The following is a 26,013-nucleotide window of genomic DNA, read 5'->3' as shown; positions in this document are numbered from 1 at the left end:
CTGACAGTCTTTACAGGCAACCAGATCTTCAGTGCGTCAACATTGGACAGTCTGGAGGAATTTCGCTTGAGAGATGGTGGGCACGAGTCGGAAGTCAGATTGGATCTATGAGGGATATTCAGAATGGTTCTATTTTGCTTCAGCACCATTATGAGCAGAGCATACGCAGAGTTGAATGGCTAAAATTACAGGCTTCTATATCTACATGCGCGATGTTCCTCAAAGGGAGAAGAAGTCTCCTTGCCTCGCAGTCGATGCTAAAGTACAGTTCTATCCACAAGAATTGTCTACTCTCGTTCGCTCTCAGCACGGGCTTCTTGTTCACTCTCAACATCCTCGTCTCCATCCTGTATATCGTCGCTTAGCATTTCTTTACAGTCGCTGTTCAGGCCTCCACGCCTTCGACTTTCCTCAATCCGCGACCACAGCCCGACGAATCCACCGCCTTGGATCATTTTCCCAACCTTCGGCCTGCACGAGACCCACCATTCCTGGTCCTTTTCTTCCTTGTCGCCGTCGACGCCGTTCTCGCCCGTCTTCACAGACACCTCTGGCGTGTCAGCGTTTGCACGAGCAGCCGCTCGCGACTTGGAAAATATGATCCTCCACTCTCGACCACCGCTGAGACCTTCGCCCAGCTCAACAACCCTCTCTAGGTACAGGGGCAGATTTCTTTCTCGCACCTCGCGCTGAGCATCCACGATCTGTGTCACGCTCGGGGCGAATAGAAGCAGCTTCCCGTCTTGGTGCAGATAAGGAGCTATGGTCCCCATCTCCGCGTGCGAAGATGGCATGTCTAGGATTGCGTGGGTGAGGAAGGGCTCGTCTTGCTTCCTATTTGCGAAGAATGAAGAGGGACTGCCGACGTGGAAGTCGACGCTACGTGCATACAAGCCGTTCTTGAAGTTGTGAACGATTTTTTTGGCGTGTTTCGAATGCTTCGCCGAGACGTCCATTGTGTGTACGATGGCTCGTCTTTGAAGGGATATGTCGCTATCTACACGTTTTCCCTTGCGTTCTGCCTCGCTGAGAGGGGGGAGATGAGCATTGGCTGCATGAACGGCCCTCGCAAGATGCAATGTCAACGCCCCATGCCCGGTGCCACATTCAAAGATCTCAATTTCGGGGCCTTCACACTCGCTTACTGTCCCGTCACCATTTCGCGGCGGTCCCGAGGGGTGCAATTCTAGCAGGTTGACAATGACGTTCGCATCGTTAGGATAAATCTGCCCATCGCCACGATCAGTCTTCCTGTCGCAACAACTAGCTCAGTACGAAGGGTGGGAAGCCATACGGGAGCAACTAGCCTTGGAGTCATCCGCACATATTCGTCCAAGGTAGGCTCGTGCACAGTGTACTTCACACCCTTCTTCGTCTCCACCACGCTGTTGAGCTTTGCGCCAATGATGTCGTCGTGTCTGATCGCGCCATGCTGTGTTATGAAATTCTCGCCAGGCTTCAAAGGCGACTGGATCAGTTTCGGTTTGGGATCTGTGGCCAGTCGCTTGACGAGGACGAGGTCGCCTTCTACACGGGGCCTGTCAGAACAGAACAGAATCCAAAAGGCCGAACACATGCTGTACCTTCAAATGTGCGCGATCGCGTGATCGTTCTGCATTGGAAGCAGACATAGCTTGGGCGAGACACAAAGGGACGTGAGGAGCTCACCCTCCTTGCGAGAGGCGTCCTCATGGATCACGACGGGGGCGAGACGTCAGCTCATCAACGCGAAGAAGAACACTTGGACAGGCACATGAAAAGAGGCGACCAGAGGATGAAATGGCGTGCAGAAACGGCTAGGCGCAGATCCGCAAGCGATGGGCCCGCCAAACATACCAGCGCCTCCCGCAGGTGATGGGCCCGGTTCCGGCAGGGATCCCGCATTGGATCGGGGGCGGCCAAGGCTTCGACTGTCCGCGCGAACAAACTCCCCATGCAGCGAGTGGCCGGTGCGGCGACAACGCTGGTTGCCGTCCTGACGAACACCACAAGCCCGCTTCCGCATCGACTTGAGCATTCCTCTTCAGCCGTGCGGGCTCGTTCTCTTCCTCGTTGCATTCCTGCTGCTTGGACGTTGTGCCGCGCATTCCCAGTCGTCCTGTTTCTCGGACCATGAATATGGCCTGCGTCCTGCGTGATCGACCAACATACGGAAGATAGTACACACATCGACCGCGCTGTCGCGCGCACAGAAGAGAGAGCAACCATGACGCGGAGAATCGTACGTGCTCTTCCCATCTGTCCATCATACGCCTGGCCCTGCGTCCTGCTTGCTGACCTTCACCGACAGGTGCGCACATCTAGCCAGCTGGGCTTCCTCGTACTTCTCCTCGTCTTCCTCGTATACCTCCTTGACACACGATATCGCGTCCTCCCCAGCGCGATCCACACCCATCTTCCCGCACACCACCCAGGACTGGTCGTAACCGACATAACTGTAAAGACGTGCTCTTTCTCCAGCTGCAAACTCGATCCGGCCGTCTGGCATCGCATTGAGAAGGACCTGTTTCTGAAATCAGGATGGATCACGAAGTCGTACGTGCACATCCAGCGCAAGAAGGAGGAGGACCTCAAGCCCGAGGACAAGGTCGTCATGGATGTCAAGGTCGGAAGACTAGATCCAGGAAAGCAAGACGGCGCCGAGAACGGGGAGTTGTGGGAGAAGAGGCCCGCTGGCCTGTGGATCAAGCGCAGTGGGAAGCGTCAGGATAGCGATTCGAAAGATGTCGTCACTGCCGTAGACGTCCTCTTCGGTGCGGACGCCGTGGAACCCCGTCCGGGCTGGTCCATCCGCGAACAAGCTCTTCTGCTAGATTATCCACGCGACGCCCCCGAAGCACGCATCACTATTCGGCGCGGCAGCCCCAAGAAAATCGACACGCCAGTCCCAAGAGTACGCAAGGATGGCAAGTTCAAGATTATGCAGCTTGCAGATCTGCATCTCAGCACGGGGCTGGGGACATGTAGGGACGCGGTCCCCCCGAGCCCTGACGGGAAGTGCGAGGCGGATCCGAGGACTCTAAGCTTTGTCGAACGGCTGTTAGATCAGGAGAAGCCGGATTTCGTCGTGCTTTCTGGGGACCAGGTGAATGGGGAAACGGCGCCGGACGCTCAGTCGGTAAGTCCAGCTAGCCCTCCTACTATCTCCTCGAACGACTCGTCCGTAGCAACGCATCTAACAGGACATGTTAGGCAATTTTCAAGTTTGTCGACATTCTAGCCTCGCGTAAAATCCCCTACGCAGCTATCTACGGCAACCACGATGACGAAGGCTCCCTGAGCCGACAGGCAACCGCTGACCTACTTCAAACGCTCCCGTATTCCATGACCCAGTCTGGTCCCAACACCATCCCAGGTGTGGGTAATTACTACATACGCGTACTAAGCCATACGGGACATCATGCAGCCTTGACCATGTTCTTCCTAGACACCCACTCGTACTCGCCAGATGAGCACAAATACAAAGGTTATGACTGGATAAAGCCCGAGCAGATCCAGTGGTTCAAAGCTGCGGCGGAGAGCCTAAAAGCGGATAACAAGAAGTACAGTCATATCCATCTGGACATGGCTTTTATCCATATACCGCTCCCAGAGTACAGAGATGGAGGCGTGCTTGTTGGTGAACGTCGCGAACCTCCGACAAGCCCTGGCTACAACTCCGGATTTAGAGACGCTCTCGTTGAGATGGGTGTTCCAGTTGTGTCTTGTGGACACGATCATGCTAATGACTATTGCCTGCTTTCCGAGAAGCAAGGTCAGTTCGACCTTCCAGAGCGTCGCAAACGCGCCCCGCCTCCAGCAGCAGAAGACTCTTTCCCCCCAGGCGACGCAAACAAGGATGCTGAAACTGGCGACTCTACGGATGCGCCCGTGCAGGAGAACAAACCAACTCCAGCGCAAAGAAAGAAGGACGACAAGATCTGGCTCTGCTATGGTGGCGGTGTTGGCTTTGGCGGCTATGGCGGATGGAACGGCTACATTCGCCGCGTGAGATTTTTCGAACTTGACGCAAACGAGGCGAAGATCAGGACGTGGAAACGAGTCGAGTATGGAGACGTGGCAAGCAGAATTGACGAGCAGGTTATAGTCGATGCTGGCAAAGTTGTTCGTAATTAGCGGACCGCGGAGAGCATGCACTTATTGGTGCGGGCAACGGGATAGCATTGGGAGGCGCATATATGGATTGAACGTGCCTCTTTGGGACATTTCAGAGAGACACCAAAACTCGCAGGGTTATCACCTAGCTAGATAGTCTCGGTGCTTGTGTGCTTTCTTGGGCGTTATCATGCATCAAGCCATCACCTAACCTATGGATCTCTTTGGCCGGCGTGCTTGATGATTGGAGAGGCATCTTTGCGCGAATTCAAGTTTGTCAATGCTTTGCTCTGATCCTTTTGGCTGACTTTATAAAACTTGGGGATGTTTTTTTTATGATCAAAGTAGAATCGGTTGCGAGCTAGCTACGCAATTCACTCGACTGGTTTTCATGGGCTTGAGCGAAGTTCTGTCCCGCTTTCGTCCGTGGAGGAAGTCGAAATGGAAACAAGCATCAGAACAGCGGGCAACCCCCTTTCCGCCGTGGGTGACTTTGTATGCTCCACCGGTCTCAACTTCCAGAATCCCTACATCTCCGCTCTACTCTCCGAATGCGATATCGCGACGAAATGTCCAAGACGACGCGTCTTGATACGTCATGCGGTATCCCAGCACACTTTCGACGAAAGCCAAGATCAACGGAGGACTCAGACCATGCTTGTAATCGTGCGAGTTGAGCTCCAGTTCAAGACGATCGAAGAGGAGTCCGAGGCCAAAGCACGATTCCTTCATGGTGATTTCTGCCGCAGGCGGCTGTAGAGCGCGACTTTAGCCGAGCCCGGTTTAGAGCCAAAAAAAGGGTGTGGAACCACTAACCTTTGTCGTTTGATTGTGATTGCGCTTCGTCCATTTGCTAAAGTAGTCGCTGATGAGCTGCAGGCTTGGCTGGTGACTGCATTGTATCGAGATGGATTTCCCGTACTGAACGTGCGTCAGAATAAGGTGGTATGGTGGCCTTTTCATCAGCTCTTCTGGTCGTTCCAGCATGTTCACGTTCGGTAAGACATCCGAAGATGGCGTCTTGGGCACATGCTGCTCCCCAGCTTTGCGCGTAGAGACGCCTAATGCATCAAGTTCGGAGACGTAGACTTCGGTGAACCCATCTTCGACGGCAGCACTAGACGGGAAAGGGTCGGTGGCCAACGTGGTGGCCTTTGGTTTCTGGAAAGCCTTCAGCAGCTCGGCATGGAATCCGGAGCACATCCTGGTCTTGCTGATGGGTTTTTGCTTTGGGAAACAGATCTCAAAAGCATTGTGATTGTCGACCCAGGACGTCGATGGCCTGACGTCGCTGATCTGGCTCGTGTCAGTGCAGATGAACGTTGGACGGCCATCGGAGTCGTCCCACATCAAACAGAATCTTCAGCACTTGTGCACTCTTGAGTCTCTCAAGGAGGGCTTCGATCCAGCTCCCGTTGCTGTCATCTTCTGCTATGTCGCAAATGCTCCTGGTCCAGGCAATGAAAACTCTTGCGATGTCAGGTACAAAGCCGCCTGGTTCGTCATAGTGCTGGTGGAGTTCCGTCCAAAGTATCTGCCATTCAGGCTCGACGAGAAGGTCATATCCAATCAGCTTCTTTACCTCCAAAATTGCCTTCTGTACGTCGCTCTCATCTTTGGACCACAGATCGCGAACGTTCACCCTGACTCTCGTCGGTCTGAGGACGAGTCAGTCGGTTTGCTGTTTTGGAAAGTTGGTTACCCACAAGGGCATTTTGGTTTTTGTTCTTTTGTGTAGACTCGGCTCTGAACGACCTAAGGGAGGAGAAATGGCTGGCACAAGAGCAACGCAAATATTAAGTTCCTCTACTCCTACAGGTTCCCGCCCTTTTCCAGCATTTTTAATGCGCGAAGATCGAGCCGTGAAGTGGCTCAAGCGAGCCCTGCTACGGGTAGCTCTACACACGTTGATCACACCGGTCAAAACGTGGCGTCAAGCCACATTCCCTGCTTCGACGGAATACTCCTTACAATTCTTCGGGCTCGTTGCTGGGAATTTTACGTGATCCCCAATAATGATCAGTTCCTCATCTTTTCATCGCTACGTCGTGTACGGCCGACGTTTTGTGAGAGTGAAATTACATATTACAACTTCGGTACTTGGCAAACAGCCACAGAAAAGAGATGTGCCAGCTCATGAAAAAATGCCGCCCAAATGCTCCGCCCGCGCCTCAAAGTAGTGGATCTTCAGCTTGCACGACAAGAAACTTTGTGGCACTCAGGCATAACACATGTCTTGTGGCCTATCCTGAGCGCCATGCTTGGCACAATGCACCAAAAGCCTCCTTCGCTTCCTGAGGTCAGAATACGATCAACCTGCGTGATGCTGGCTACTACAAGCTTCCTTAGCTTCAATCATTTCACCGCTTGCCATATTCTGTTCCCGGAGAGGTATATAGCTACAAGCAACACCTTCGAATGTACGGGGGTATATCCATCCTCGCACAACTTCCATACAGACTCCGAATTGTTGCCGGCAAAGTGTGTCTTAACAGAAACTGTACAACATGAGTGCAAAAGAGCCTGTCGAGAAGCTTCCGCTTGCTGTCAGAAAAAACGGTATGAAGTTTCGAGCTCCGGCATTCCTTTCGAATGGCTAAACTCGTGGAGTCCGTGACGAATTCGAAGCAGATCGAGAGGATCTTGAATCTCAGATTAGCAAGTTGCTGGGAGGGCAGCAGTGGAAAATCGAGGTTAACCCTAACCTCATTTATGCATATGCAGAAGAGGGGAGCTACGGTCACCAAAGCCTGGGTGATTGCATGAAAGCGTAAGTCCCCCTCTTTGTAACACAAAACCGGCACTTAGGGCAAAAGGTACATTGACGGTGCAATCTATCGTTTGAAGTACTTCCTCGAATCACAAGATCATGGGGAAGAAGGGGTGGCAGAAATCAACAAATTGGCTTCCACACACACAATCACGATCTATCCGGACTTGGAAAAAAAGAACTCGTATTGTGGAGTCGACATCAAGGGCGGTGTTCTTCGTATCCTGTTCCGCGAAGGGAATCTTGGTACCAACGTTGACAATGCTCTTGAACATCTCGAAAATGCCTTGAATGAAGCCGCACCAGCCGACTCTTCCGAACTAAGCTATACCGCTCGCAACAGCATCAAACGGGACTGGGACAAAGACGCTGAGACGCTGCGAAAGGATATTGCAGAGCAGGTCCACAACGATAACATCAAGCTGAATCCCAACTTCGCGGCTGTTGTCGAGAAACTCAAGACTGGAAAGGACGTGCGCGACGACTGGGCAGCGAACTTGGGCGCCTTCACCAAAAAGTACTTCGAGTCGGTTGCCTATTATCTGAAGTGCAACAAGTTCAAGGAGGATGACTTGATGTATGAGGGCTTCAATGAAGTCGTCACTGGAAACGAGATCATCTTCCGCGTTGTCGATAAGGTCACCGGGCCTTCGTCATACAATCAATGTTTGGTTGAAGATGGAAAGTTAGTGCTACAAACCACGCCGAGCAACTTTGGCACGAATGTGGACTACATTGCCGAGAAGATTGTTGATGTCTTGTAGATATTCTCCTTCTCAGAGGCGTGGAATAGACGAATGTAAAAATTTGTTCCCATTCGATGTTGTAAGCAAAGATCTATAATTTTGACATGCGAGTATGCTCAATGTCTCTGTATTTCTTGTACTCATCCAAGCATTCCGGGTTGGCGACAGTGGACGATACCTTGACATCTGTGCCTGAAATGATCTTCTTCACCACAATCTCGACTTTCTTGCCGTTGATCGTGACGGGAATATCTTTGACCTGCAGGATGAACCTCGGCACGTGTCTTGGGCTGAGCAGCGTTCGAATGGCATTTTCGACCTCTTTCTTCAGCTGTTCGGTAAGCACATGGCCTTCCTTCATCTTCACAAACAAGAAGACGACCTCGTCTTGGTCGTGCTTTCTTTTGCGCCCAACACAGAGCGTGTCGCCGATTCGTGAGTTGAAGCGGGGGGATTCGACGATGTTGTATATCTCAGAAGATCCGAAGCGTATGCCTGAAGGGTTGAGCGTCCCGTCGCTTCGTCCATGGATCTGCGCACCGCCGGTCTTTGGATTGAACTGGATCCAGTCATGTTGCGCCCACACCTTGATGTGGCTGTAGCGCTCAAAGTACGCTTCGTGATACTTCTTGCCGCCCTTGTCTCCGTAAAAGTAGATGGGCATGCTTGGGAAGGGACTCCTGCAGATGAGCTCGCCTGCTTCGCCTGTGTCCTTGATGCTCTCTCCTGTCTCTGGGTCGCCGACATCGACATCTTGGCCCAAAGCTGGGAGCTGCATTTCAGCCGCGTACACCGGTGCTGATGGATCTGAGGCCATCCATGAAGTGCATATTTCAGTGCCTCCAGCTACAGAACTAAGATGGATGTCACGCGGAAAAGCCGTGTAGAACCATCGGAACTGTTCAGCGGTCAAGGTGGCTCCCGTGGTGGTTACCATTCGCAGCTTGCTCAAATTGAAGCTTTTTGGCTTGATACCGGACATCTCCAGCTCGAGGAGGTATCTTGGAGACGTGCCAAAATACGTGCATTTATGATGCTCTAGCACCTTCAGCTTGGTGCTAGCATCCGGATACAGCGGTGAACCATCATAACAGACTACCGTAGCACCAACTGACAAATGGCCGTTCATGATGTTCCACAGCACCCACGAAGTACTCGAAAACTGAAACACTACATCGCTTTCAGTCAAAGAGTTATGGAGTTTGGCGATCTTTTTAAGCTGTAGGATGATTCCGTGCTGATGGACAATGCATTTGGGCGGTCCACTTGTTCCTGAGCTGTACAGGATAACCAGAGGAGCAGAAAACGGCACCCTCAGGTACGTAAGCTCGTCCTCAGGACTGGATTGGGCGAGGAAATCGTCTAGCACGGGATAGTCGAGCGTCTCTCCTGCCCCTCCAAGCGGTATAAGGTAGACTTTGGGAATCCGAGGCAATGCAGCAATCGTGCTCGCAATCTTCTCCCTCAAACTTCGTTTCTTGCCTTTATATGTTTGACAGCTATCCGCAAACACTACGACGGGCTCAACCTGCTGCAATCTACTCACACAGCCCTCTAGTCCCATGTCCGGCGATATGCTCGTGTACACCACGCCGATCGACGCACAAGCAAGGAACAAGGCAATGATCCAGTTCGAATTGCTCATAATCGCGCCGACCCTGTCCTCTCTTTTGACTCCGAGCCGTAGCAGTGCGGACCTGGCTTTCCGTACGTTTTCCCGCAGGCGCTGCCACGTCCACTTCTCGCCCTCGATTGGCTCACCCTCCCTCAGTCCGATCAGAGCGACGGCGTTGGGATCACGACCCTCGAGCACGTTTTCTGCGTAGTTTATATTAACGCCTTCGAACCACCTCGGATTCTGATCAATCGTTGCATTGTTGTCATAAGCCTCCTTCATGTTCGACGGCAACGCAGGCACCATCCCGACATATGACCACAGATCAAGCCAGAAGTCCTGTCTTCCGGCCTTAGAGACGCTCCATCTCTGGAGCTCGTGGGAATTTTTGAAGTTCTTTCCGAATTTACGATTGATATGTTGCCTATACCTAGCGATGGGTGTGTTTTCCGGATTTTTGGGCCGCCATAGCGGCTCGGTCTGTGGCAACCTAGACATTCTGTTGTTCTCAAGTCAAGAGGAGAAAATCTCCATCTGGTCGCTAATGGTTCTTTATTAAAATTGGTATTCGCCTATAACGGCTGTATGGTTACGATGCACTAATGATCCGCCACGGCGATGTGCGGGCGACTTCGGTAAATCTTTTCAGTGCTGGAAACTGTGCAGCAAGTTCCTCGGCGGTTACCTGATCGGTGTACACTAGACGTATAACCGTATATTTTAGCCTAAGCTTGTTATTTCGAGTGACGAATTTCTATGGAAGTGAATATTAAAGCCAAAGAAGCTGGGAATATATTTGGATATTGTACATAATCTTCACTCTACATGAACAAAAATTCAGCCTCCCTCCCCCTTAACATCAAATTACATAACACGATAACGTCTAAATAACGCCCAATAGAGCTTTTACTCATCCTTATATGGATCGCTGTTAGGGACCTTGCCCTCTTGTCGTCCCATGCGTCCCGCACTTGACCTCCAAACTCCCTTCCGAGCATCTGCAAGTACACCATGCACGCTCCCGTCCTCCAACGTGATCTGGGACTTTGCCAAGCCCATCTTTGGCGTTTGCAAGTACACAGCTTCCCAAGAATGCTTGGGAACATCGTAAGCCTCGTGGTATACGCCAAGGTGCGGCATGTTCTTTACGTTCTTGTTCCACCAGTTCCAGGCCTCGCGATGCTGCTCGCCCTGAGCGAAAGTATGCAGTGCATCCATGGAATCGAAGTAGCCGATCAAGGAGAGCGAATTGCTTTCTGTGGACATGATGGACTCGCCTCCAAGGTAGCCGCGAGCGCCTTTGTTTTGATTAAGGTCTGCAACCAGACTCGTGAAGAAGTCGCCCGCTTGTTTTGCACCTGGAGCAAAAAGGCCCATTGGGTGGCTGATTCGGATGCCGATGATGAGAACCACAAGACCGCGACCTGAAGGCGATCCCTTCGAGCCGTCAGGCTGGGGAAAGAGAGCTGTAGTCTTTCCGGGCGATACTTGTTTAAGCTGTTCGTTAGGTATCGAGCCTGTGGAAATAAGAATTGTAGGAACGACTTTAGCCAACAGAGCTGCGCACGCGAGGAGTACCGCTAGTCGCTGGGTCAGTAAAATACTGAGACCATGGAACACCAGCGCTCCAAGAACAAGCCAGGTAGTTGTGTTGAGCTGGGATTCAATTGCAGAGGCGTTCAGAAAGCCGAAGAAGCCTTTGAGAATGTTCAGTAGTTTCGACATGATGTTTTCGGACTTGTCAAGTGGTAGAACGTGAGTGGCGAAAAGGGACTATTGGCGTCAGAACACTACGAGAGATCGCGATAGACGAAGCCTTGAGCTAGGTACTGTTCTGACTTTTTTCTTGCTCTGCTGAGTATGTTCTGATGAACATATGGCTTCGGCGTGTACATAGTTATATATCTTAGTTCTGACCTACAAACGTCACCACCGTTCACCAAGGCCAGACAAAGGACACTGGCGACGGAGGGACTGCCCCGTAAGAAGCACAGCCCATCTTTGCACCTTGATGGCTGCGTATAGATCAGCGGCCGTAAGGGCCTTTTCGTCGTAACTTGGTGGACTGGTGGAGTTCGACGGAGTCGGCGCAGGTTGCTCCGATCTGGCGATGGCGCAAGGGCCTGGACCGGAAAAAACGCAGTACGTGCTCGAATTTACACGTGAGTCGGACGGTAAATTGCCTCGATGTTATCATACCATGATTATGGGTGAGAGAAATCGTGCTTGATGGGCTCAACTTCTATCCATTTCGTCTGCTTATCGGGAATGTGAAGCCCGATCTTGAAATGAAACCATTGTGCTTGGATGCAGGCACACCAACATGAGGTCCGCAATACTATGCGTTCTTGATGGATGCCCACTTCACATTTTGACGTCGGATTTTCAATGCCTCGCTTCTCGCACCTTGACCAAATCAGAACATGTGCAAGCTGTAGCGTGGGGGTTTCGTGACCTTTGATTGTGCATCAGACTCGCTTAGTACACCATTCACAATGGCGACGGTACGTCCCATGCGTGCTGACGACCTCTTCAACTTCAACACCTGCAATCTAGACCACCTGACAGAGACCTACAACACCTCGTTCTATCTAGAATACCTGGCGAAGTGGCCGCATCTATGTAGGGTCATTGAGGGCCATGATGGTAGAATTGAAGGATACAGTATGGATCGTGGGGAACTCAACCTAGACTTGGTTATTGACCGCATGAGCAGTTCTAGGCAAGCTTGAATCGTCGCCGTATGGCGCACCCAATCCACCGTACGATCCAAGTACCAACACAAACCCCAACTATCTCCCTTGGCACGGGCACATAACTGCGCTTACCATCTCTCCCTCGGCGCGCCGCCTTGGCTACGCGACTCTCCTCACTGCAGCGTTGGAGCAACAAAGCGACGCGCACAACGCCTGGTTCGTTGATCTTTTCGTCCGGGCAGAGAACAAGGTTGCACAGCAACTGTACAAGGGAATGGGGTACTCGGTCTGGAGGCGGGTGGTTAGCTACTACGCCGATGATGAGGACGCCTTTGACATGCGGAAACCATTGAGCAGGGACAAGTATAGAAAGACGATTCGAGAAGACGGCGAGAATCAGCTGGTCGATCCAGCTGAAGTGTGGTAGACGGGTCATTTTGGACAAGAAGCCCTTCGTGGCACGGAGCAGGCTTGCATTCGCTAGATACGTATGCGAGAGGCGCCGAAGCGTCCCGTGGTTAGTGCTGCGAGTAGATGATGGGCTCATGCCGATCGTGTTGTCAAGTACGCATGGCAAGCGGGTGCATCCTGAGTTTGGTACATTGTGAAGATGGTTCGAAGCTGTACATTCCTCCGGAATTCTCGAAGCCCAAAAGAACTTGGCTTACTGCGGCCTCCACAATGCTTCGATTTGCCTCGCTCGTAAGTAAACATAAAAAGCGAGACAGTACTCAATACTATATTTTCGTTACATTCCCTTGAATCACTGCATCAAATTTCCAATTTCTCTCGTCTCCTCGCAAACTCTGTTGTCTTTCCTCTTGCCCTGTTCTAGAATCATGGCGGTCACTCATTCCTCCAGCAGATGTCCTGAAAAGAAAAAGTTGAGGCTTGGTTATGTATATCCCTCTAATTAACTCGGACACTCAAGATATCCGGATCCAGTGCTCTAAAATGTTATTTACGATACAAATCCTAGATGCCCGTGTGAGTCATTTATAGTCTCTCACTTGCTCACCACACCACGACGTAAATGCTGCCGCATGACCAGATCCCCCCTCCTCTTTGGTCTTGCATGCATTTACAATATCCGGCCTAAGATTAGGATGCCTTCTTCCCCACGGCAGTAAGTAAGCCCCCTGATCTGAAAGTGTCAGATCTTCACTCAAGCCTCCCCACAGACAAGTGTAAGCGCCGAATTTGGCATCGTACAAAAGCGGCCTCGCCAGCGTCTTCATCAGCCAAGGTAGATATCTCACCAGGTTCGTTGCAAGGTTGCCGGGATTCTGTACGACATGAAGCACCTGCGTTCCCGTACCGGCTGCTTGCTTAGCCATCTCGGCGCAAAGATACACATTCGCCACCTTTGACATGGCGTAGTTCAGAAATCGATCGCGCGGCGGCGTCTTGAGACACTCCAGGTCCATCCCGTTCTTGGGCGCCTGGGCTTCAACGGATATCGAAGCCGTCCACACGACGCGTACTGATGCTTCCTTCGTGATCTTTGCCGTCGCCTCCAGCAAAGGCTGCAGCAGCACGGTAAGCAAGTACGGCCCGACGGCATTTGTGCCCATTTGCATTTCCAGCCCCTGTTTCGTGCGCAGCTCAGGCGGGCAGCTCGAAATGCCAGCGTTGTTCCACAGCACGTCCAGCCTCTGCTGCTTCGCTTTGAATGTTTCGACGAATGGCCTAATCGTTTCCAGATCGCTCAGGTCCAGCTCTATGAACTCGAGTCTTTGACCGCGTTTGACAGGGTCTGGTTCGATCGCTTCGATGACATGTGAGGCTTTGTCAGAAGACCTTCCGGCGATGTATACTGTGCCTCCAGCACGGTAAAGCATCTTTACTAGCTCCAGACCAATTCCTGAATATCCTCCCGTCACAATAAACACTCTTCCTGCCTGGGGAGGCAGATTTGACTCGGTCAGCGTTGGTGCAGGGGGGAACATCTGACTCCAAAGCACACCCATATTTGTCAAGCGGCGCAAAGATTCATGTAGCACAGGAAAGATTTGTAAGGATGAATTTTTCTTGAAAATTCGATTCATTCCTATCGAATATATATTATGGCGCGCGGTCTTTAACCGCACAATCTCCGTAAAGTTGGCGGAATTCCGCTTCCTTACAAAGAGTGCGACAAGCCCAATATTTTCTATGGGGATATTTCAGCGGTATTTTGTTTGCGTTACTTAAGTGTCCAGGAATATCCATTCGTGCACTAGCCTCTACTTTTACGTACCCGAGTCGATATCAATTTCGTGACTTCCTGGTTGTTTCGAGCGTGGTTTTAGTTCTAGACCTAGAAGCCCGAGCTCTTTTCGTTTTCAACACGCATCTTCCTCAACCTCGAAATCTTAATTAAGCTAAATTTGTGTCCATTACCCTCTGCACGCCCGTTCCGTGTCGATCTCTCGTTCAATAGGTTATTAACATGCTTAGGAGGCGTTTCAGGCCCCCTGTTATGCGATTCGGCCTGTTCATTTGCTTTACTAAGTCGGCGCTTTTGCCTTGCTCCCTGCCCCATTACACGTGGACGATACCATGTACTGATGGAATTTGATGTGTTCCTTTCGCCCATTTCAGAATTGTCACCCGCTGTATCATCGTGTCGCGTGAGCACTGACGAAGTTCGATTGCGGCAAGTCGCGTACTGCTCAGTCAGTGGAAAAAAAAAGTTATTTCCGAGGCTTCCTCGTCTCGTTTTTTTACTATCGGTTCGTGATGTAATCTCCGGTTGAACCGGTGGGAGAGGTTTATTCGAGATGGAATGCCAACTTGTGTACTGATTGCGCCCGTTGTTATGCACATCAACGTCTGTTGCTTGTTTACCGTCGTGAAAAGCGTGATGGCAATCCGATTGATACGTGCATTCACTACAATCTCCCATGAATGCTTCACGGGCGCTGAAAGCCTGAGTGGGCTCAGAAAGGTGACTCGCCTTATCTCTGAGTAAGGATTTACTGCAGTCAGGTGGTGCGATACTTGACCAAGCGGTGGCCTGCTTTACTCTCTCACCTTCCTCGGTACGACTGTTTAAGTAAGACGACAAAGAGGTGTTGTGTGAAAGCTCGATGGAATTTCCGCTTCTCTTTGCTTTACTGCTGCTTCTTTCAGATTTACCTGCAAGGCCGCAACTGGTCTGGCGTTTACCTCGCAAATAGTTTTTGTCGAGAGTTGCTGTGGATATACCTTTTCTTTTTGCATTTGCTTGTAGATTTGTAACTTCTTCATCAACGACGTCCAACAAGCTGAGAATTTGGCGACAGTAGGCAAGTTGACAATCAATTGTCATGATCTCACGCCTTCCAGCCTCGATTTTGTTGTTAATATGCTGTTGTAACTCCTCTTGACTCAATTTGCCAGGCATGAGACAACACATGCACGAGCAAACCGATGTACCTGTATGTGGGCGCTCATAATCTCGAAATGAATAGTTTTCATCCACACGGTCTAGACTTTCGAATCCATCGTTCCGGTCCAGAGATAGTAAACTTGTACCAGATGCTTTCTGGACTGACTGACTTATCGAGCTGACGAGGTTTGAAGGACTCATTGTTAAAAATTGGTGCTCTGAAATTGGAACAAAGGATGTTAGACGGAGATGAAGCTGACTTCGATGCGTGGTTGTGATAAGTCGTGCTGTGCTTGGAATGTTGCCTGATAAGTCCGACATTCAAGAGCATATCGATTGTACCAAAATATTCATTCTTTTTAACCCCAACTCTTCTATGCAAGTGCTTTTCTTATTTTTGTTTTTGTTTTAATTTTTTTGATCTTACCGGCTACTCACATCTACTAGGTTCTGTTTACTCGATTTGCCACAAGTGAAACTACACTTGTGACTGATTTTTCCCTATCTTGTTCAGGATTCTAGGTTCCGTAGGTCGATTAGTTTGATTTAGATCACGAATTCTGATGTTGCACAAAAGTTAATGATAGAGTGGGAGTGAGAGTATTGCAAGCTTTGGTATACAGTAATCTACTCGAGCAGACTAGCCGACAACCCGAGGCCACAGTTGGGAAGCTCATCATCTGTCTCTTGAGAATTGTATTCGGGTTGGCCTACTGACGCATTGATATATGAACAATGGGCAACACGCACGCTCATTTGTCTCGCCGCGATCTAAGTTCCAATCACGAAACTTGCCAAATACAAGGCGATATCAGTGTTTTCACTTGCGAAAGGGCTAAGTCCATGAACACGAAGTGAGAACATATTGCATCCTGTTTGGTACGTAGGTAGCATATTTAATACGTCGAAGAGTTGAAATCCTTAGCTTCTTTCGGCCCAACGAGCCAGTATTGAACTTATCTGAACTTATCATAGACTTGAAAAAGTTACCGAAGCAGAGGGCAGTCAAGATATGGGATCGCCTAAACATTCGTGAGGGTTTGTGGCAAACACATGTGATCGGCCACTACATCTGACAAATCGTTGTTCTATGCGACCATTTGCTTAATGTTAAACTTGAGAGGCACAGCAGGAAGAACGTTGATCTGGTCGTATCTTGTGCTGAATCCAGCCTAGGGAGCAAAAACAATGGTAGACAGGGACTGTCGCCCCAAGATCTATGTGAAAACCAAGCCGTGTCCTCATAACGTACTTGATAACATGAGACGTTGACTGCTTCATGGAGCGCAAGGGATTTGTGAACAAAAATTGCAAAAAAAAGCGAGCAGCAAGGGGCTCGAACCCTCAACCTTTGGTGTATTCGATGACCGAAAACCAACGCGCTACCATTGCGCCAACCACCCGTTTGCGCGATTACACGCTTCAACAATATCCCGAAGTACCTAATTTGGTATATAATATGTTCACAAAATAAGCTAGCATAGCATCAAAGTGGAATATTCTTTCCTCAGAATTGCTTCCTTCCCTTCGGCAGGCTTTCAGCATTCAGCTTCAAGCTTTTCACTCTCACTTGCATCGCTTTCCTTTAATCTTTGTTTCTATAGTTCTAATGGGTGCTTTGAGGCAGCGAAACTGTTGAGGAGATGGGGCATCGACAACGCTCTGGGTTAGCATAAGTAACACCTCCATTCATGAAATATATGTCTAAGCTCTAAAAGTGGATCTATCTTCAGACAATTCGAGAAACTAGATGCGGGACACGCTTCTCCTTACTTTCCAATCAAATCTCCCAGCTTATCGACGTAAGCAGAGGGAACCGTGGGTGCGTCCGTGGCCAGGATCTCCTCCTTTGAGCTGACTCCCGTGAGCACCATCAAAGTGCCACCCAGACCACCATCAATCCCAAACTGAATGTCCGTATTCAGCCTGTCGCCGATCATGCATGTTCTAGACCTATCAAGTTTGAACTTCCCCTCGATTGCGTCCATCATAGCTTGGCTGGGCTTCCCGAGGGCCAGTGGATCCTTCCCGTACGCTTTGACAACACCCGCACCTGTTGAACCGGCGCCAGGGAAGAAGGCATGAGCCATCGGAAGAGTGCTATCAATGTTTGTCGCCAAAAACACAGCGCCGCGTCGAAGATATGCCAAGGCAAGGCTCATTTTCAAGTAATTGATATGGAAGTCTAGACCAATCAGCACGCATCCAACGTCTGGGTCCAATGCACTGCCGTCGGCAATAGCTGCAAAATCAGCGGGTTCGATGTCGCGACGGAGGCTGGGGTCAGTGCCACCAATGTAAGGCACATTCTCCGATTCAAGTTCTTGCTCGATGCCAGTCTCGCCAAGTACAAAGACCTTATTCTTTGGAGCTGGAAGCTTCAGTATGCGAGAGATGTATATGGCCGCGGAATAGGATGAGCCGAAGATTTCATCCTGTAGGCACTATCAGCGATAAATCGTCACATGCGTAAACCGTACCACGAACAACTTGCGCCGATATCCCATTTGCGTCGAATTTCTTCTTGTAATCTTGACGTGATTTCGTGCTGTTGTTTGTCACAAAGACGAGTTGCTTTCCGCTGTCGCGAAGGAATTTGATTGTTTCAGCGGTTCCTGGAAAGACAGTGTCGCCAGACCATAGGACGCCTGTCCTTTATTACATTAATCAGACAGGTAAGCAAGTTCAATTGCAAGATGCAGAGTCTTACCATCGCAGTCAAAGAGGAAAACCTGCGGTGCGAACATAAGCCGACGTGAAGAGCGAGGGTTTCATTCAACCTACATCAAATCTATCGATGAATTCCTTGATTCCGGCCGCGTCTCCGGTTAGATATTTTGGTGCCGCCATTGCGTCGCTGGTAAGAAAAGTAGTTTGTCGGAAGGATGCCAGCAGATGTGCGTCAAGAGGTGAGTATGACTCCGATGACGGCAGTCATATCGATAAGTAACGAATGATTATCGATTTCGGCTTAGCGCATCATTGCAGCCTAGATGGAGGAGTACTCATAAGAAAGCTGCTTGCAGTCAAAAGCTAAGTTCCTCATGGCAATAATCTCATTAATAAAAGGATCGGATGTCTTTGCGTCGGAAATCTTGTGAAACTTGCTTTCGTGCAAAGCGAAAGTGTGACCTTGAGTTCCCAAGGTGCAGACGGTGTCAAAGGACAGGGAAAGATTGTCATTATGTGCGTAAACCCGCGGCAGCTACGGATTTTGATAGTGACGACAAAAACACCGAGAACGCGAATTACTCTCGAGGAGGAGTATGCACACCATATCTGCCGAGTTTTCTTGGGCCTTTAGGCGAGATCAGACCTATCATTGGCCAAAGTCGGAGCTGGTCCTGGACCGTACAACAGTTCAAAAACCTACCGGCACAGTTCGCCAACAATCTCGAAAATATATTCATACGGAAGGATTTGAGGACAATGTCATACGCAGCACTACGTACAGCCTTCGCTCTGTGTGCAGCCCATACAGCTACGGTGGATAGCAAAGAGAGCACGTCGGTACGAAGAGTCATCGATGTCGAAGTAGCGCATCTCCTGGCGTCTTCGTCGAATGACACACTTCTACAAGACCTTGCCAACCTACAGGCTCTCGTTCTTTACCAGATACTGCGGTTGCTGCATGGAAATATCGACGAAAGAATAACGGCGGAGCGACAAGAAGAGGTGATGCAGACCCTCTGCACCCGCCTTCTCACTCGTGCTGAGAGTGAAATTGGGCCATTACAGGCCACATGGGAAGCATGGGTTGTGGCGGAAAATATCAGACGCACCGTCATGTTGAGCTACTGCGTTTATTGCGTATACTGGCTGGATCAAATCGGCTGCTGCCCTTTCTTTCCCACGTTAAAGGAGTTGCCCGTCTCGACTCGTCCAGAGCTGTGGCAATCGGAAGGTTCATCATTTCTGCCGCAGCAAGACATCCCATTGACATACGAAGATTTTAGCATGGTCTGGGCCGCTGCACCTCGCAGAAAGCTCAGCCCTTTTGAGAAGATGATTCTAGTGCCTTGTAAGGGACTTGACCAGGTAGAAATGTACAGCTCAGAAGCTTAGAAGTTCCGCGGCATATTTCTTCCCTAACACAAAATGTCTGATGCAACGAATCTACGGTCCTCACGAGGCTGGAATTTTATGTTATAATGTCTAGGTCATTGTTAAGGGTCAGCTTCGAGACATGTTGCACAGCTAGCACACAAACGTATGGGTCCTCAGGATCCTGCACATTTGCTTGGTATATTGAAAGTGATAGTTCTGCATCTAAATGCTTTGGGATCGTCTCGCCACCATTCTTCTCAAATGGGTTACGGTGCGGTCAAAAGTGGATACATCTGCACGTGGGCTGCGGGATTGGTCATTGAACTCGGCTGATTCAGCCTTGTAGTCCACCGTTGTTTAGACCTGCCAATCTACATGTAATCCATTCATTTTCCCCTACAAGTATAAATTGAGTAATGGAGATCCTCAATTGGGTTTCATCATCCATTATTCTCACTTATATCTTAGACGGCCAGATTTGACAGCATTCCTAGCAGAGTCATAACATTTCAGCTGGAGTCTCTTACACTTTCTCTGCAGTCCAACATCCGAAATGTCAGCTTCTGAGATTATTTTCCCAACATTCAAAAAAGACAAAAAAACACAGGTTGAAATCAAAAACACTATTCCATCCATTATCAAGTTCTTCAGCAGCGTTGACGGCCTTGAGCATGCGTACAAGGGAATAATCATGGATGAAAATCATGCATCTATCACAAATGACCCTGGAATAGGGATTTTTGTCCTTGGTTCGGAGTCCTACTGAAAAGATTTTTGAGTGAATACTTATCTTGCATTCAGAGTGGGAAAATATCAAAGCTTTCCACGATTTTTATCCCCAGTCTGATCAATATCGAGACTTTTCTACGCTTGTTGGGCCTTTACTGGCGGCAAAGCCTGTTCCTCGGCTCTACGAACCTATTGATGGGACTCTGACGGCATGTTTAAATGCACCTATCACACAAATATTTGTTTTGCAGGCAAGTGCATCGCTTAACAGATGGAGGGATCTCGTAAGCTCGATCAAAAAGCAAGCACATAGCCGACCGAGCTTTTATCACGCAATGGGCATTGAACAGGATGTGGGCACCTTTATCAGCATGATTGGATGGAGTAGCGTGCAGGTATGTTTGAGAAAAGCAAGACGCCTGCATGGGCTGATAGCAAACAACAGGAATATGAGCTATTTGGTCGCGAAGCAAACATACAAGAATTTAAGAAGGAAATCGGCCATGCTTCAACGAGTATTGTAGTGCGATTCGAGCCACTAAAAGTCTGATTAACAAGCGCGCTATCACATGTAGAAAGAATGCTCTTGTCCAATCATTTGGTTTAGTTAAATACAAATTCTCCTCTTGGCCTGCGCTGGTCGTAATGTGAATCATGATTCAACGCCTCCATCACAGGCTGATATTCGAGTGTCCATATGCTTTATGTACAAGTTCACAATGAACCTTTTCACTTTAAACTATTGCGAAGATATCTAGTTTGCTTTTTTTTTTTTTTTTTTTTTTCAAAACGTTCTCACTTTTCCTCCCAGAGAATCCTTCCCAAGAGTAGTGAATAGATACACAATTCAATTCACAGAACCTGCTCATTTTAATCGTTTCGCCTCTAAAATTTTCTGTTAGTTAGGTAAGAAAATCATATCCTTAATCTCTGTGCACGATCCAAAGAGGGCAAAACTGAATTCAATTAAGGGTACTATAATAAAGCACATTTGAAGGTCGTTCAGCAACCATGGTGGTTTAAAGATGTCTAACCTGAGCAGACGTATTTGTGCTACTGTACATTTAATCGTTCCCCGCGATTCTCACATAAAGAGCTGGCAACTTTGACAACTCTGAGATCCTGCTCTCAATATGGCTAGTGCTGACCGTGAGCAAGCATGCTGCTTAATAATTATGCGGAGGCGAATAAACTTAACTTCAGGAGAAATGCTCCGCGAGCTGTGGGATGCCCTTATTGAAGTCAATTCGAAGGGAAAACATGGTACTCTCAGAGATCGTTCGATTTGTGCTGCCCCGATCGCAGAGCGCGAGAAGCAGCTTTCACGACCTTCGTGCCAAACTCGACCATGCTGGCGTAGTAAAGAACCAGTATTTCGGATACGTCCTTCAGAAAGAAGGGTATCCAGTGCCAAAGCAAGAAAATCTCATGTGCTGGTACATTGGTCTGTGTTTTTATTCATATCCTTCACGACCACTACTGCTTACATGCTATCAGAATGGCCCGATCGAAATCGTCGAGAATGGAGCCCGGAAATGACAAAGTCTCTGTCCAGTTTAGCTGGTGGCACACCGAATACATCTCTATGCGAATTTGTAGAGACCAAAGCCGGTGGGATCCGTGAAGCCCTAGAATCCAACGTCTGTCAATTTGTAAGTACCGACATAAGAGCTTCAGATTCACGATTGAGAAAAGGCCCTTCTCATGAGGAATTATGTCAGGCAGTAATAAAACTGGGCCCTTCGGCCCCCCGAAGTAGTCCAAATCTGGAACGATCGATGCACAAGACCTTTACGGACTGCTATCTAGCTGAAGGTTTTGTCAACGGTGGCTGGGGATATGTTTGTACTACCAACGATGCAGATGGCACCCCGTTGAGAGAAGAAGCCGAGATCCTGGAGGAGAAAGATCGACACTTAGCGTTCTATGTTCTGGGCTGGGATAGTTTAGAGGTAAGCATGAAGAGGACATCGATACATCAAGCTGACGTTTTCAAGTCGCATCACGCTTATTCTAGGACACAATTGTACGACGAAGAAATAGATAAACTAAGTCCATATTTCGCACAGGGAACTGGAGCTTGGTATGTGACCTTGCGTAGGCACGAACCAAATCCTGTTTCTTAAAAACTGGTGTCGGATGCAGTAAGAAAGCAGCATGGTTTTTTTTTCTTCTTTTCTAAATTCATCTACCCAGACATCCATGTGACTTTGAAGTGTAGCAGAAAATGAGAACTAATGTTGCCAATTTCCGAAGGGCCCATCGATTAGCACGATAGCAATCCCATGTTCCAACCGACTGTTGAGATCTGTCAACAAGAGCAAAATCGAGTTTACGGTGGTTGTGAGGGATCTTGTGAGGTATGGTGGATTCGCGAGTATCATCATGAAGATACAGCGGATGAAGCTTCTTTTAAAGCTGCTATGAGCTCTGCAAAGCCCTTCAGAATCTCCGGCTTCTTCTCGGTACTCCAAGCCTTCTTGCTCTCTTCTCCAAGCTCACCAGCCATAGCTTTTTGAACGTCCGGTCCAGACTGTCCGCCGATAAACTTTAGCTGCGGTCTGGTGTCTACTGGTCTCGTCTTCATTCCCGTGAGGACATCTTTCAGCTGATTGCTTGCATGCACACCTCCCATTATGCCATATGTTACGATAAGGATAGGCTTTCCAATCCAGGCGTGATATAGGTAGTCGATAGCGTTCTTAGTGGAGCCAGACATGCCGAAATTGTATTCGTTCGCGAGGAGCACGTAACCGTCGTACTTGGCTATCTCGTCTGACCAAGCTTTGGCGTGGGCGGTAGTCCATTGTGCCATGGCGGGAACCATTGCTGGAATCACCGTTTCGTCAAACACTGGCAAGTTGAAGGCAGCTACGTCGACCATGGTTATTTCAGCGTCGCTTCCGACATCTTCTAGGATTGAGTTGAGCCACTTTCCAACCTCGAGGCCGACGCGACCTTTGCGTGTGCTGGAAATGATCAGTGCAATCTTGGACATTCCGATGAATAAGAAAACGAAAATGAGATATTCTGCCTCTAATCAAAAGTTTTATGTCTATGGACTTCAGAGATATGGTCCATTCAAATTTATAAAAGAAATAAACACGGCCTCTTTGTTGCAGTATATTTACCGAGCCTCGTGCCATCAGCCAAAACCCTCTCCTTTAGCAGCTTGGTAATCAGAATCGGGTCTCTTCTCCATCGGAAAGTAACACTTCCGTTCTAAAATCCACGAAGGCTGATCTAAATGCTCCTTTGGGTGAAGCCAGTTGCGTTCGGAGAGACAGAAGTTGGAGGTTTTGTCAGCCGGGCGGGAGCTGATTGGCCAGCGGAATGGAATGCTCCGCCTCCCTTTGCTGCACGACGATCGACGTTGGCTCTTCCTAAGCGAACCCTTGAATACAACAGCGATCTATGGAACAATACCAATCCATGGTTGGGGTTGCATTCTGGTGTGAAAATTGAATATTCACTCTGAAACAGGTACATTTCATGTTCAGCAGATTCCACAAATCGTGCGAATGATGCAGTGTAAGAGAACTTTTTGCGACATCGAGCAAGAGCTTTCACAACATACCTTTTCGCCTACGGAAGCTCCAAACTAAAAAGCGTACTTGTAATTCCATCCCAAACACAAATCAGGGCAAATGGCCAAGTCAACATGCTGTTATACATTTGAAACACTAACCCTTCTAGCGGATATAGACGCTTCTGTCACTGATGTCCTTTCATGTAGAAGTTCCAAATATGCGTTGTGGATGAATCTTACTTCGAATCTTCGTCTCTACGCGAGCGATGTCCTCCTCTACCGCTTCTTGAACCTCTTCCCCTGGCTAGGCTGACTTCCATAATCTCTTCTCTTTCCACTACTCTTGTCTTTACTCATGCTCGCTCCCAACGTGATGTCCACTCTCGGCGGTGTGCTGAATCCAAAGCTTTTCGCCAATTTGACCAAGTCGAGCTTCTGGATGTCAAACACACTTCTCAGAGAATGTGACGCGTAAGCGTTAAGATACGAGCGGTACCCTTCCTTAGCCGATTTGTTAAGATAGTAGTTGCTGTTTATCAATTTCTCGAGCTGAGATTGGATATTGAGTATTTTCTTGGGTGGAAGATCAAATTCGACAAGGGGCACTGGCAGTTATATTAGCATTATTCCCGAATCTAGCAGCTTTTAACAATGAACTTTTCGTCTTCGTACCTCTTGCCTCTTTCAAGTGCTTCAAGAAGCCCACTTCGCTAGGCTGTAAGAATATCAGGCTCTTGCCTTTGCCGCTCACACCTCTCGCCGTCCGACCAACACGATGAATGTAGTCCCTAGGATCATCAGGAGGGTCAACTTGCAAGATCCAGTCCACAGCGGGAATATCGAGACCTCTGGCAGCGACGTCAGTACAGATCAAGGTTCCGTGGGTAGCGTTGCAGAATTCGAAGAAAGTATTCGTGCGCTTTTGCTGCTTCTGTTTTCCATGGAGGGATAGCACAGGCAGGTCAATGTAGTTGAGCAGGTCTGCGTAGTAGTCGACAGTAGCACAAGATGAAAGGAAGACAATTATCTGCAGTGGGTCAGCTGTGTATTTGTGATTGAGCGAACGAATGAGCGTACTTTCTTCTTCTGCATCTTGCGCAAGAAGGTAAAGAGCGTCCGGAAGCGTAGGTCACTATCCACAATCACATAACCCTGCTCCAGCCTCTCGACAGTGCTATGCTCCTTGCGGTAATCGACGTCGATATACATCGGTCCCGGTCTCAGCGATACCCTCGCTAGGTCCTCAACCTTCGTAGTCTGTGTCGCGCTGAACAAACTGGTCTGTCTCTCCTCTTTGGGTAGAATCTTCACAATCTGCCTCATTTCATCTTCAAAACCCACTTCTAAGATACGGTCTGCCTCATCGATGACCAGAGTCCTGAGGTTCTTGTACACGAAACCTTGTGTGTTCTGCAAATGATCTAATAATCGCCCAGGTGTTGCGATGAGCAGGTTGACGCCTTTGACGAGCTTTGCGGCCTCAGCAGATCGATTCGCTCCGCCCATGACGATGCCAAAAGTCTGCGTGTGATGTTCCATCAACTCCCTCGCCACGCCAAATATTTGCAAGGCGAGTTCTCGTGTAGGACTGACTATGATGACACCGGTGCCATTTCGAGGCTTGAATTTAAGGGAATGAAGCATCTCGACGGCCGGAATGAGGAAAGCAAGAGTTTTGCCGGAGCCGGTCTTCGCGGCACCAAGTACATCACGACCTGCGAGCAATGGCGGTATAGCTCTTCGTTGAATTTCAGTCATGTCCGTGAAACCCATGCCTTCAATCGCTTTCATGGTCTTCTCAGACAGCGCCATGTCCTTAAACTTCGTCGGGCCACCGTTCATGTTGGGCAGCGTGACTGCGTTCGTGGAAGGCAGGTCGTCTGTAGGCTTGACCGGCTCTGCGATTTCTTCTTTCTGTTCCGCTTTCTGCTCTTCCGCTCCCTCCTGTTCCGTACCAGCCATCTCCGTGTCCTCATGTACTTTCTCAGAGTCGCTGCTTTCTTGTGCATCATTCGCATCGTCCTCGCTCACGACCTTGTGCTTAGAAGATTCCTCACTTTCATCGGCACTACCGGGCGTTGACTCTGTGCTCGTGGACTCTTCAGCCGGCTCCGGCCCAAGTGCTCCGCTCATCATGTACTGGTCCTCCTTTCTCCTCTTTTTGCCAACATGCTCATCGGTGCTCGGTTGCGGCAGTTTTCCAATGGGCGCAGGATACCCATTGACGTAAGCCTTGTGCTTTCTCTTGCGCTTTTTGGAATGCAATTGGTGGCTCTGTACAGGCGCCATAGCCATGGTCAAGCGAAGAGTCTTCCTCGCGAGTCTATGAGGGGCAGACAAAGGTTGCGAAACTCTCGCGACAAGCAGTCTGCTGGCGGAGATGCTGGTGCACAAAGTCGGTCCCCACTTAATCTTTTTTTTTCTCTGCGGTGAA

The 26,013-nt window shown here is 49.3% G+C and overlaps 14 protein-coding genes and 1 non-coding gene across 15 annotated transcripts; 6 read left to right on the top strand and 9 right to left on the bottom strand.

Annotated features, from left to right (window-relative positions):
* Positions 1–148: 148 nt before the first annotated feature.
* Positions 149–1,785, bottom strand: PV09_06140 (uncharacterized protein). Its single transcript, XM_016359735.1, has 3 exons — positions 1,584–1,785; positions 1,295–1,527; positions 149–1,226 (listed from the first exon to the last, which is right to left on the bottom strand). The coding sequence occupies exons 1-3, from the start codon at positions 1,690–1,692 to the stop codon at positions 288–290; spliced, it is 1,281 nt and encodes a 426-aa protein (XP_016212571.1). The 5' UTR covers positions 1,693–1,785; the 3' UTR covers positions 149–287.
* Positions 1,786–1,941: 156 nt separating this feature from the next.
* PV09_06139 (uncharacterized protein) lies at positions 1,942–4,483 on the top strand. The gene is made up of 3 exons (XM_016359734.1): positions 1,942–2,221; positions 2,291–3,118; positions 3,193–4,483. The coding sequence occupies exons 1-3, from the start codon at positions 2,207–2,209 to the stop codon at positions 4,114–4,116; spliced, it is 1,767 nt and encodes a 588-aa protein (XP_016212570.1). The 5' UTR covers positions 1,942–2,206; the 3' UTR covers positions 4,117–4,483.
* PV09_06138 (uncharacterized protein) lies at positions 4,387–5,936 on the bottom strand. The gene is made up of 4 exons (XM_016359733.1): positions 5,802–5,936; positions 5,444–5,753; positions 4,912–5,391; positions 4,387–4,848 (listed from the first exon to the last, which is right to left on the bottom strand). The coding sequence occupies exons 1-4, from the start codon at positions 5,807–5,809 to the stop codon at positions 4,636–4,638; spliced, it is 1,011 nt and encodes a 336-aa protein (XP_016212569.1). The 5' UTR covers positions 5,810–5,936; the 3' UTR covers positions 4,387–4,635.
* A 367-nt stretch (positions 5,937–6,303) lies between these two features.
* On the top strand, positions 6,304–7,660 carry PV09_06137 (uncharacterized protein). Its single transcript, XM_016359732.1, has 3 exons — positions 6,304–6,654; positions 6,706–6,865; positions 6,912–7,660. Exons 1-3 carry the CDS (start codon positions 6,603–6,605, stop codon positions 7,627–7,629), a joined length of 930 nt encoding a protein of 309 aa, XP_016212568.1. The 5' UTR covers positions 6,304–6,602; the 3' UTR covers positions 7,630–7,660.
* Positions 7,621–9,724, bottom strand: PV09_06136 (acetoacetate-CoA ligase; the record flags this gene model as incomplete). Its single annotated transcript, XM_016359731.1, has 1 exon — positions 7,621–9,724. One exon carries the CDS (start codon positions 9,722–9,724, stop codon positions 7,703–7,705), a length of 2,022 nt encoding a protein of 673 aa, XP_016212567.1. The 3' UTR covers positions 7,621–7,702.
* A 306-nt stretch (positions 9,725–10,030) lies between these two features.
* On the bottom strand, positions 10,031–11,276 carry PV09_06135 (uncharacterized protein). The gene has a single exon (XM_016359730.1). The coding sequence runs from the start codon at positions 10,949–10,951 to the stop codon at positions 10,133–10,135; it is 819 nt and encodes a 272-aa protein (XP_016212566.1). The 5' UTR covers positions 10,952–11,276; the 3' UTR covers positions 10,031–10,132.
* A 184-nt stretch (positions 11,277–11,460) lies between these two features.
* PV09_06134 (uncharacterized protein) lies at positions 11,461–12,683 on the top strand. The gene is made up of 2 exons (XM_016359729.1): positions 11,461–11,890; positions 11,943–12,683. The coding sequence occupies exons 1-2, from the start codon at positions 11,722–11,724 to the stop codon at positions 12,347–12,349; spliced, it is 576 nt and encodes a 191-aa protein (XP_016212565.1). The 5' UTR covers positions 11,461–11,721; the 3' UTR covers positions 12,350–12,683.
* PV09_06133 (uncharacterized protein) lies at positions 12,670–13,964 on the bottom strand. The gene has a single exon (XM_016359728.1). The coding sequence runs from the start codon at positions 13,890–13,892 to the stop codon at positions 12,915–12,917; it is 978 nt and encodes a 325-aa protein (XP_016212564.1). The 5' UTR covers positions 13,893–13,964; the 3' UTR covers positions 12,670–12,914.
* A 2,631-nt stretch (positions 13,965–16,595) lies between these two features.
* Positions 16,596–16,677, bottom strand: PV09_06132. Its single transcript has one exon. It is a non-coding gene; the product is annotated as a tRNA-Arg (tRNA).
* A 264-nt stretch (positions 16,678–16,941) lies between these two features.
* PV09_06131 (uncharacterized protein) lies at positions 16,942–18,167 on the bottom strand. The gene is made up of 4 exons (XM_016359727.1): positions 18,059–18,167; positions 17,985–18,006; positions 17,762–17,922; positions 16,942–17,709 (listed from the first exon to the last, which is right to left on the bottom strand). Exons 1-4 carry the CDS (start codon positions 18,122–18,124, stop codon positions 17,044–17,046), a joined length of 915 nt encoding a protein of 304 aa, XP_016212563.1. The 5' UTR covers positions 18,125–18,167; the 3' UTR covers positions 16,942–17,043.
* A 139-nt stretch (positions 18,168–18,306) lies between these two features.
* Positions 18,307–19,748, top strand: PV09_06130 (uncharacterized protein). The gene has a single exon (XM_016359726.1). The coding sequence runs from the start codon at positions 18,350–18,352 to the stop codon at positions 19,337–19,339; it is 990 nt and encodes a 329-aa protein (XP_016212562.1). The 5' UTR covers positions 18,307–18,349; the 3' UTR covers positions 19,340–19,748.
* Positions 19,741–20,600, top strand: PV09_06129 (uncharacterized protein; the record flags this gene model as incomplete). The annotated part of the gene is made up of 3 exons (XM_016359725.1): positions 19,741–20,070; positions 20,123–20,445; positions 20,496–20,600. The coding sequence occupies exons 1-3, from the start codon at positions 19,875–19,877 to the stop codon at positions 20,598–20,600; spliced, it is 624 nt and encodes a 207-aa protein (XP_016212561.1). The 5' UTR covers positions 19,741–19,874.
* A 710-nt stretch (positions 20,601–21,310) lies between these two features.
* On the top strand, positions 21,311–22,176 carry PV09_06128 (uncharacterized protein; the record flags this gene model as incomplete). The annotated part of the gene is made up of 4 exons (XM_016359724.1): positions 21,311–21,494; positions 21,548–21,702; positions 21,772–22,002; positions 22,048–22,176. 4 exons carry the CDS (start codon positions 21,311–21,313, stop codon positions 22,174–22,176), a joined length of 699 nt encoding a protein of 232 aa, XP_016212560.1.
* A 26-nt stretch (positions 22,177–22,202) lies between these two features.
* On the bottom strand, positions 22,203–23,316 carry PV09_06127 (uncharacterized protein). The gene has a single exon (XM_016359723.1). It carries the CDS (start codon positions 23,046–23,048, stop codon positions 22,434–22,436), a length of 615 nt encoding a protein of 204 aa, XP_016212559.1. The 5' UTR covers positions 23,049–23,316; the 3' UTR covers positions 22,203–22,433.
* Positions 23,317–23,501: 185 nt separating this feature from the next.
* On the bottom strand, positions 23,502–25,966 carry PV09_06126 (ATP-dependent RNA helicase HAS1). Its single transcript, XM_016359722.1, has 3 exons — positions 24,657–25,966; positions 24,252–24,606; positions 23,502–24,184 (listed from the first exon to the last, which is right to left on the bottom strand). The coding sequence occupies exons 1-3, from the start codon at positions 25,872–25,874 to the stop codon at positions 23,856–23,858; spliced, it is 1,902 nt and encodes a 633-aa protein (XP_016212558.1). The 5' UTR covers positions 25,875–25,966; the 3' UTR covers positions 23,502–23,855.
* Positions 25,967–26,013: the final 47 nt, after the last annotated feature.

Source organism: Verruconis gallopava (genome assembly GCF_000836295.1).
Source record: "Verruconis gallopava strain CBS 43764 unplaced genomic scaffold supercont1.20, whole genome shotgun sequence".
In the NCBI taxonomy this organism is placed as follows: Eukaryota; Fungi; Ascomycota; class Dothideomycetes; order Venturiales; family Sympoventuriaceae; genus Verruconis; species Verruconis gallopava.
The sequence above is the reverse complement of the archived record's forward strand: the minus strand, read 5'-3'. Positions and strand labels throughout refer to the sequence as shown.

What these genes read in the sequence shown, in the direction of transcription:
- PV09_06140 (XM_016359735.1), bottom strand. Translation starts at nt 1,692, where the DNA reads ATGAGGACGCCTCTCGCAAGGAGGGTGAGCTCCTCACGTCCCTTTGTG. An exon ending in GCGATCGCGCACATTTGAAG is followed by an intron (nt 1,528 to 1,583) that starts GTACAGCATGTG and finishes GGCCCCGTGTAG; the next exon opens with AAGGCGACCTCGTCCTCGTC. An exon ending in CTCCAAGGCTAGTTGCTCCC is followed by an intron (nt 1,227 to 1,294) that starts GTATGGCTTCCC and finishes GGCGATGGGCAG; the next exon opens with ATTTATCCTAACGATGCGAA.
- PV09_06139 (XM_016359734.1), top strand. An exon ending in CGGCGCCGGACGCTCAGTCG is followed by an intron (nt 3,119 to 3,192) that starts GTAAGTCCAGCT and finishes AGGACATGTTAG; the next exon opens with GCAATTTTCAAGTTTGTCGA.
- PV09_06138 (XM_016359733.1), bottom strand. An exon ending in TGCTGAAGATTCTGTTTGAT is followed by an intron (nt 5,392 to 5,443) that starts GTGGGACGACTC and finishes GACACGAGCCAG; the next exon opens with ATCAGCGACGTCAGGCCATC. An exon ending in ATCACAATCAAACGACAAAG is followed by an intron (nt 4,849 to 4,911) that starts GTTAGTGGTTCC and finishes CGCGCTCTACAG; the next exon opens with CCGCCTGCGGCAGAAATCAC.
- PV09_06137 (XM_016359732.1), top strand. Translation starts at nt 6,603, where the DNA reads ATGAGTGCAAAAGAGCCTGTCGAGAAGCTTCCGCTTGCTGTCAGAAAA. An exon ending in GCTTGCTGTCAGAAAAAACG is followed by an intron (nt 6,655 to 6,705) that starts GTATGAAGTTTC and finishes AAACTCGTGGAG; the next exon opens with TCCGTGACGAATTCGAAGCA. An exon ending in CTGGGTGATTGCATGAAAGC is followed by an intron (nt 6,866 to 6,911) that starts GTAAGTCCCCCT and finishes TTAGGGCAAAAG; the next exon opens with GTACATTGACGGTGCAATCT.
- PV09_06135 (XM_016359730.1), bottom strand. Translation starts at nt 10,951, where the DNA reads ATGTCGAAACTACTGAACATTCTCAAAGGCTTCTTCGGCTTTCTGAAC.
- PV09_06134 (XM_016359729.1), top strand. Translation starts at nt 11,722, where the DNA reads ATGGCGACGGTACGTCCCATGCGTGCTGACGACCTCTTCAACTTCAAC. An exon ending in TGGTAGAATTGAAGGATACA is followed by an intron (nt 11,891 to 11,942) that starts GTATGGATCGTG and finishes CCGCATGAGCAG; the next exon opens with TTCTAGGCAAGCTTGAATCG.
- PV09_06133 (XM_016359728.1), bottom strand. Translation starts at nt 13,892, where the DNA reads ATGGGTGTGCTTTGGAGTCAGATGTTCCCCCCTGCACCAACGCTGACC.
- PV09_06131 (XM_016359727.1), bottom strand. Translation starts at nt 18,124, where the DNA reads ATGGCGGCACCAAAATATCTAACCGGAGACGCGGCCGGAATCAAGGAA. An exon ending in AATTCATCGATAGATTTGAT is followed by an intron (nt 18,007 to 18,058) that starts GTAGGTTGAATG and finishes TTCGCACCGCAG; the next exon opens with GTTTTCCTCTTTGACTGCGA. An exon ending in TTTCCTCTTTGACTGCGATG is followed by an intron (nt 17,923 to 17,984) that starts GTAAGACTCTGC and finishes AATAAAGGACAG; the next exon opens with GCGTCCTATGGTCTGGCGAC.
- PV09_06130 (XM_016359726.1), top strand. Translation starts at nt 18,350, where the DNA reads ATGTCTTTGCGTCGGAAATCTTGTGAAACTTGCTTTCGTGCAAAGCGA.
- PV09_06127 (XM_016359723.1), bottom strand. Translation starts at nt 23,048, where the DNA reads ATGTCCAAGATTGCACTGATCATTTCCAGCACACGCAAAGGTCGCGTC.
- PV09_06126 (XM_016359722.1), bottom strand. Translation starts at nt 25,874, where the DNA reads ATGGCTATGGCGCCTGTACAGAGCCACCAATTGCATTCCAAAAAGCGC. An exon ending in GCAAGATGCAGAAGAAGAAA is followed by an intron (nt 24,607 to 24,656) that starts GTACGCTCATTC and finishes GACCCACTGCAG; the next exon opens with ATAATTGTCTTCCTTTCATC. An exon ending in GCACTTGAAAGAGGCAAGAG is followed by an intron (nt 24,185 to 24,251) that starts GTACGAAGACGA and finishes TATAACTGCCAG; the next exon opens with TGCCCCTTGTCGAATTTGAT.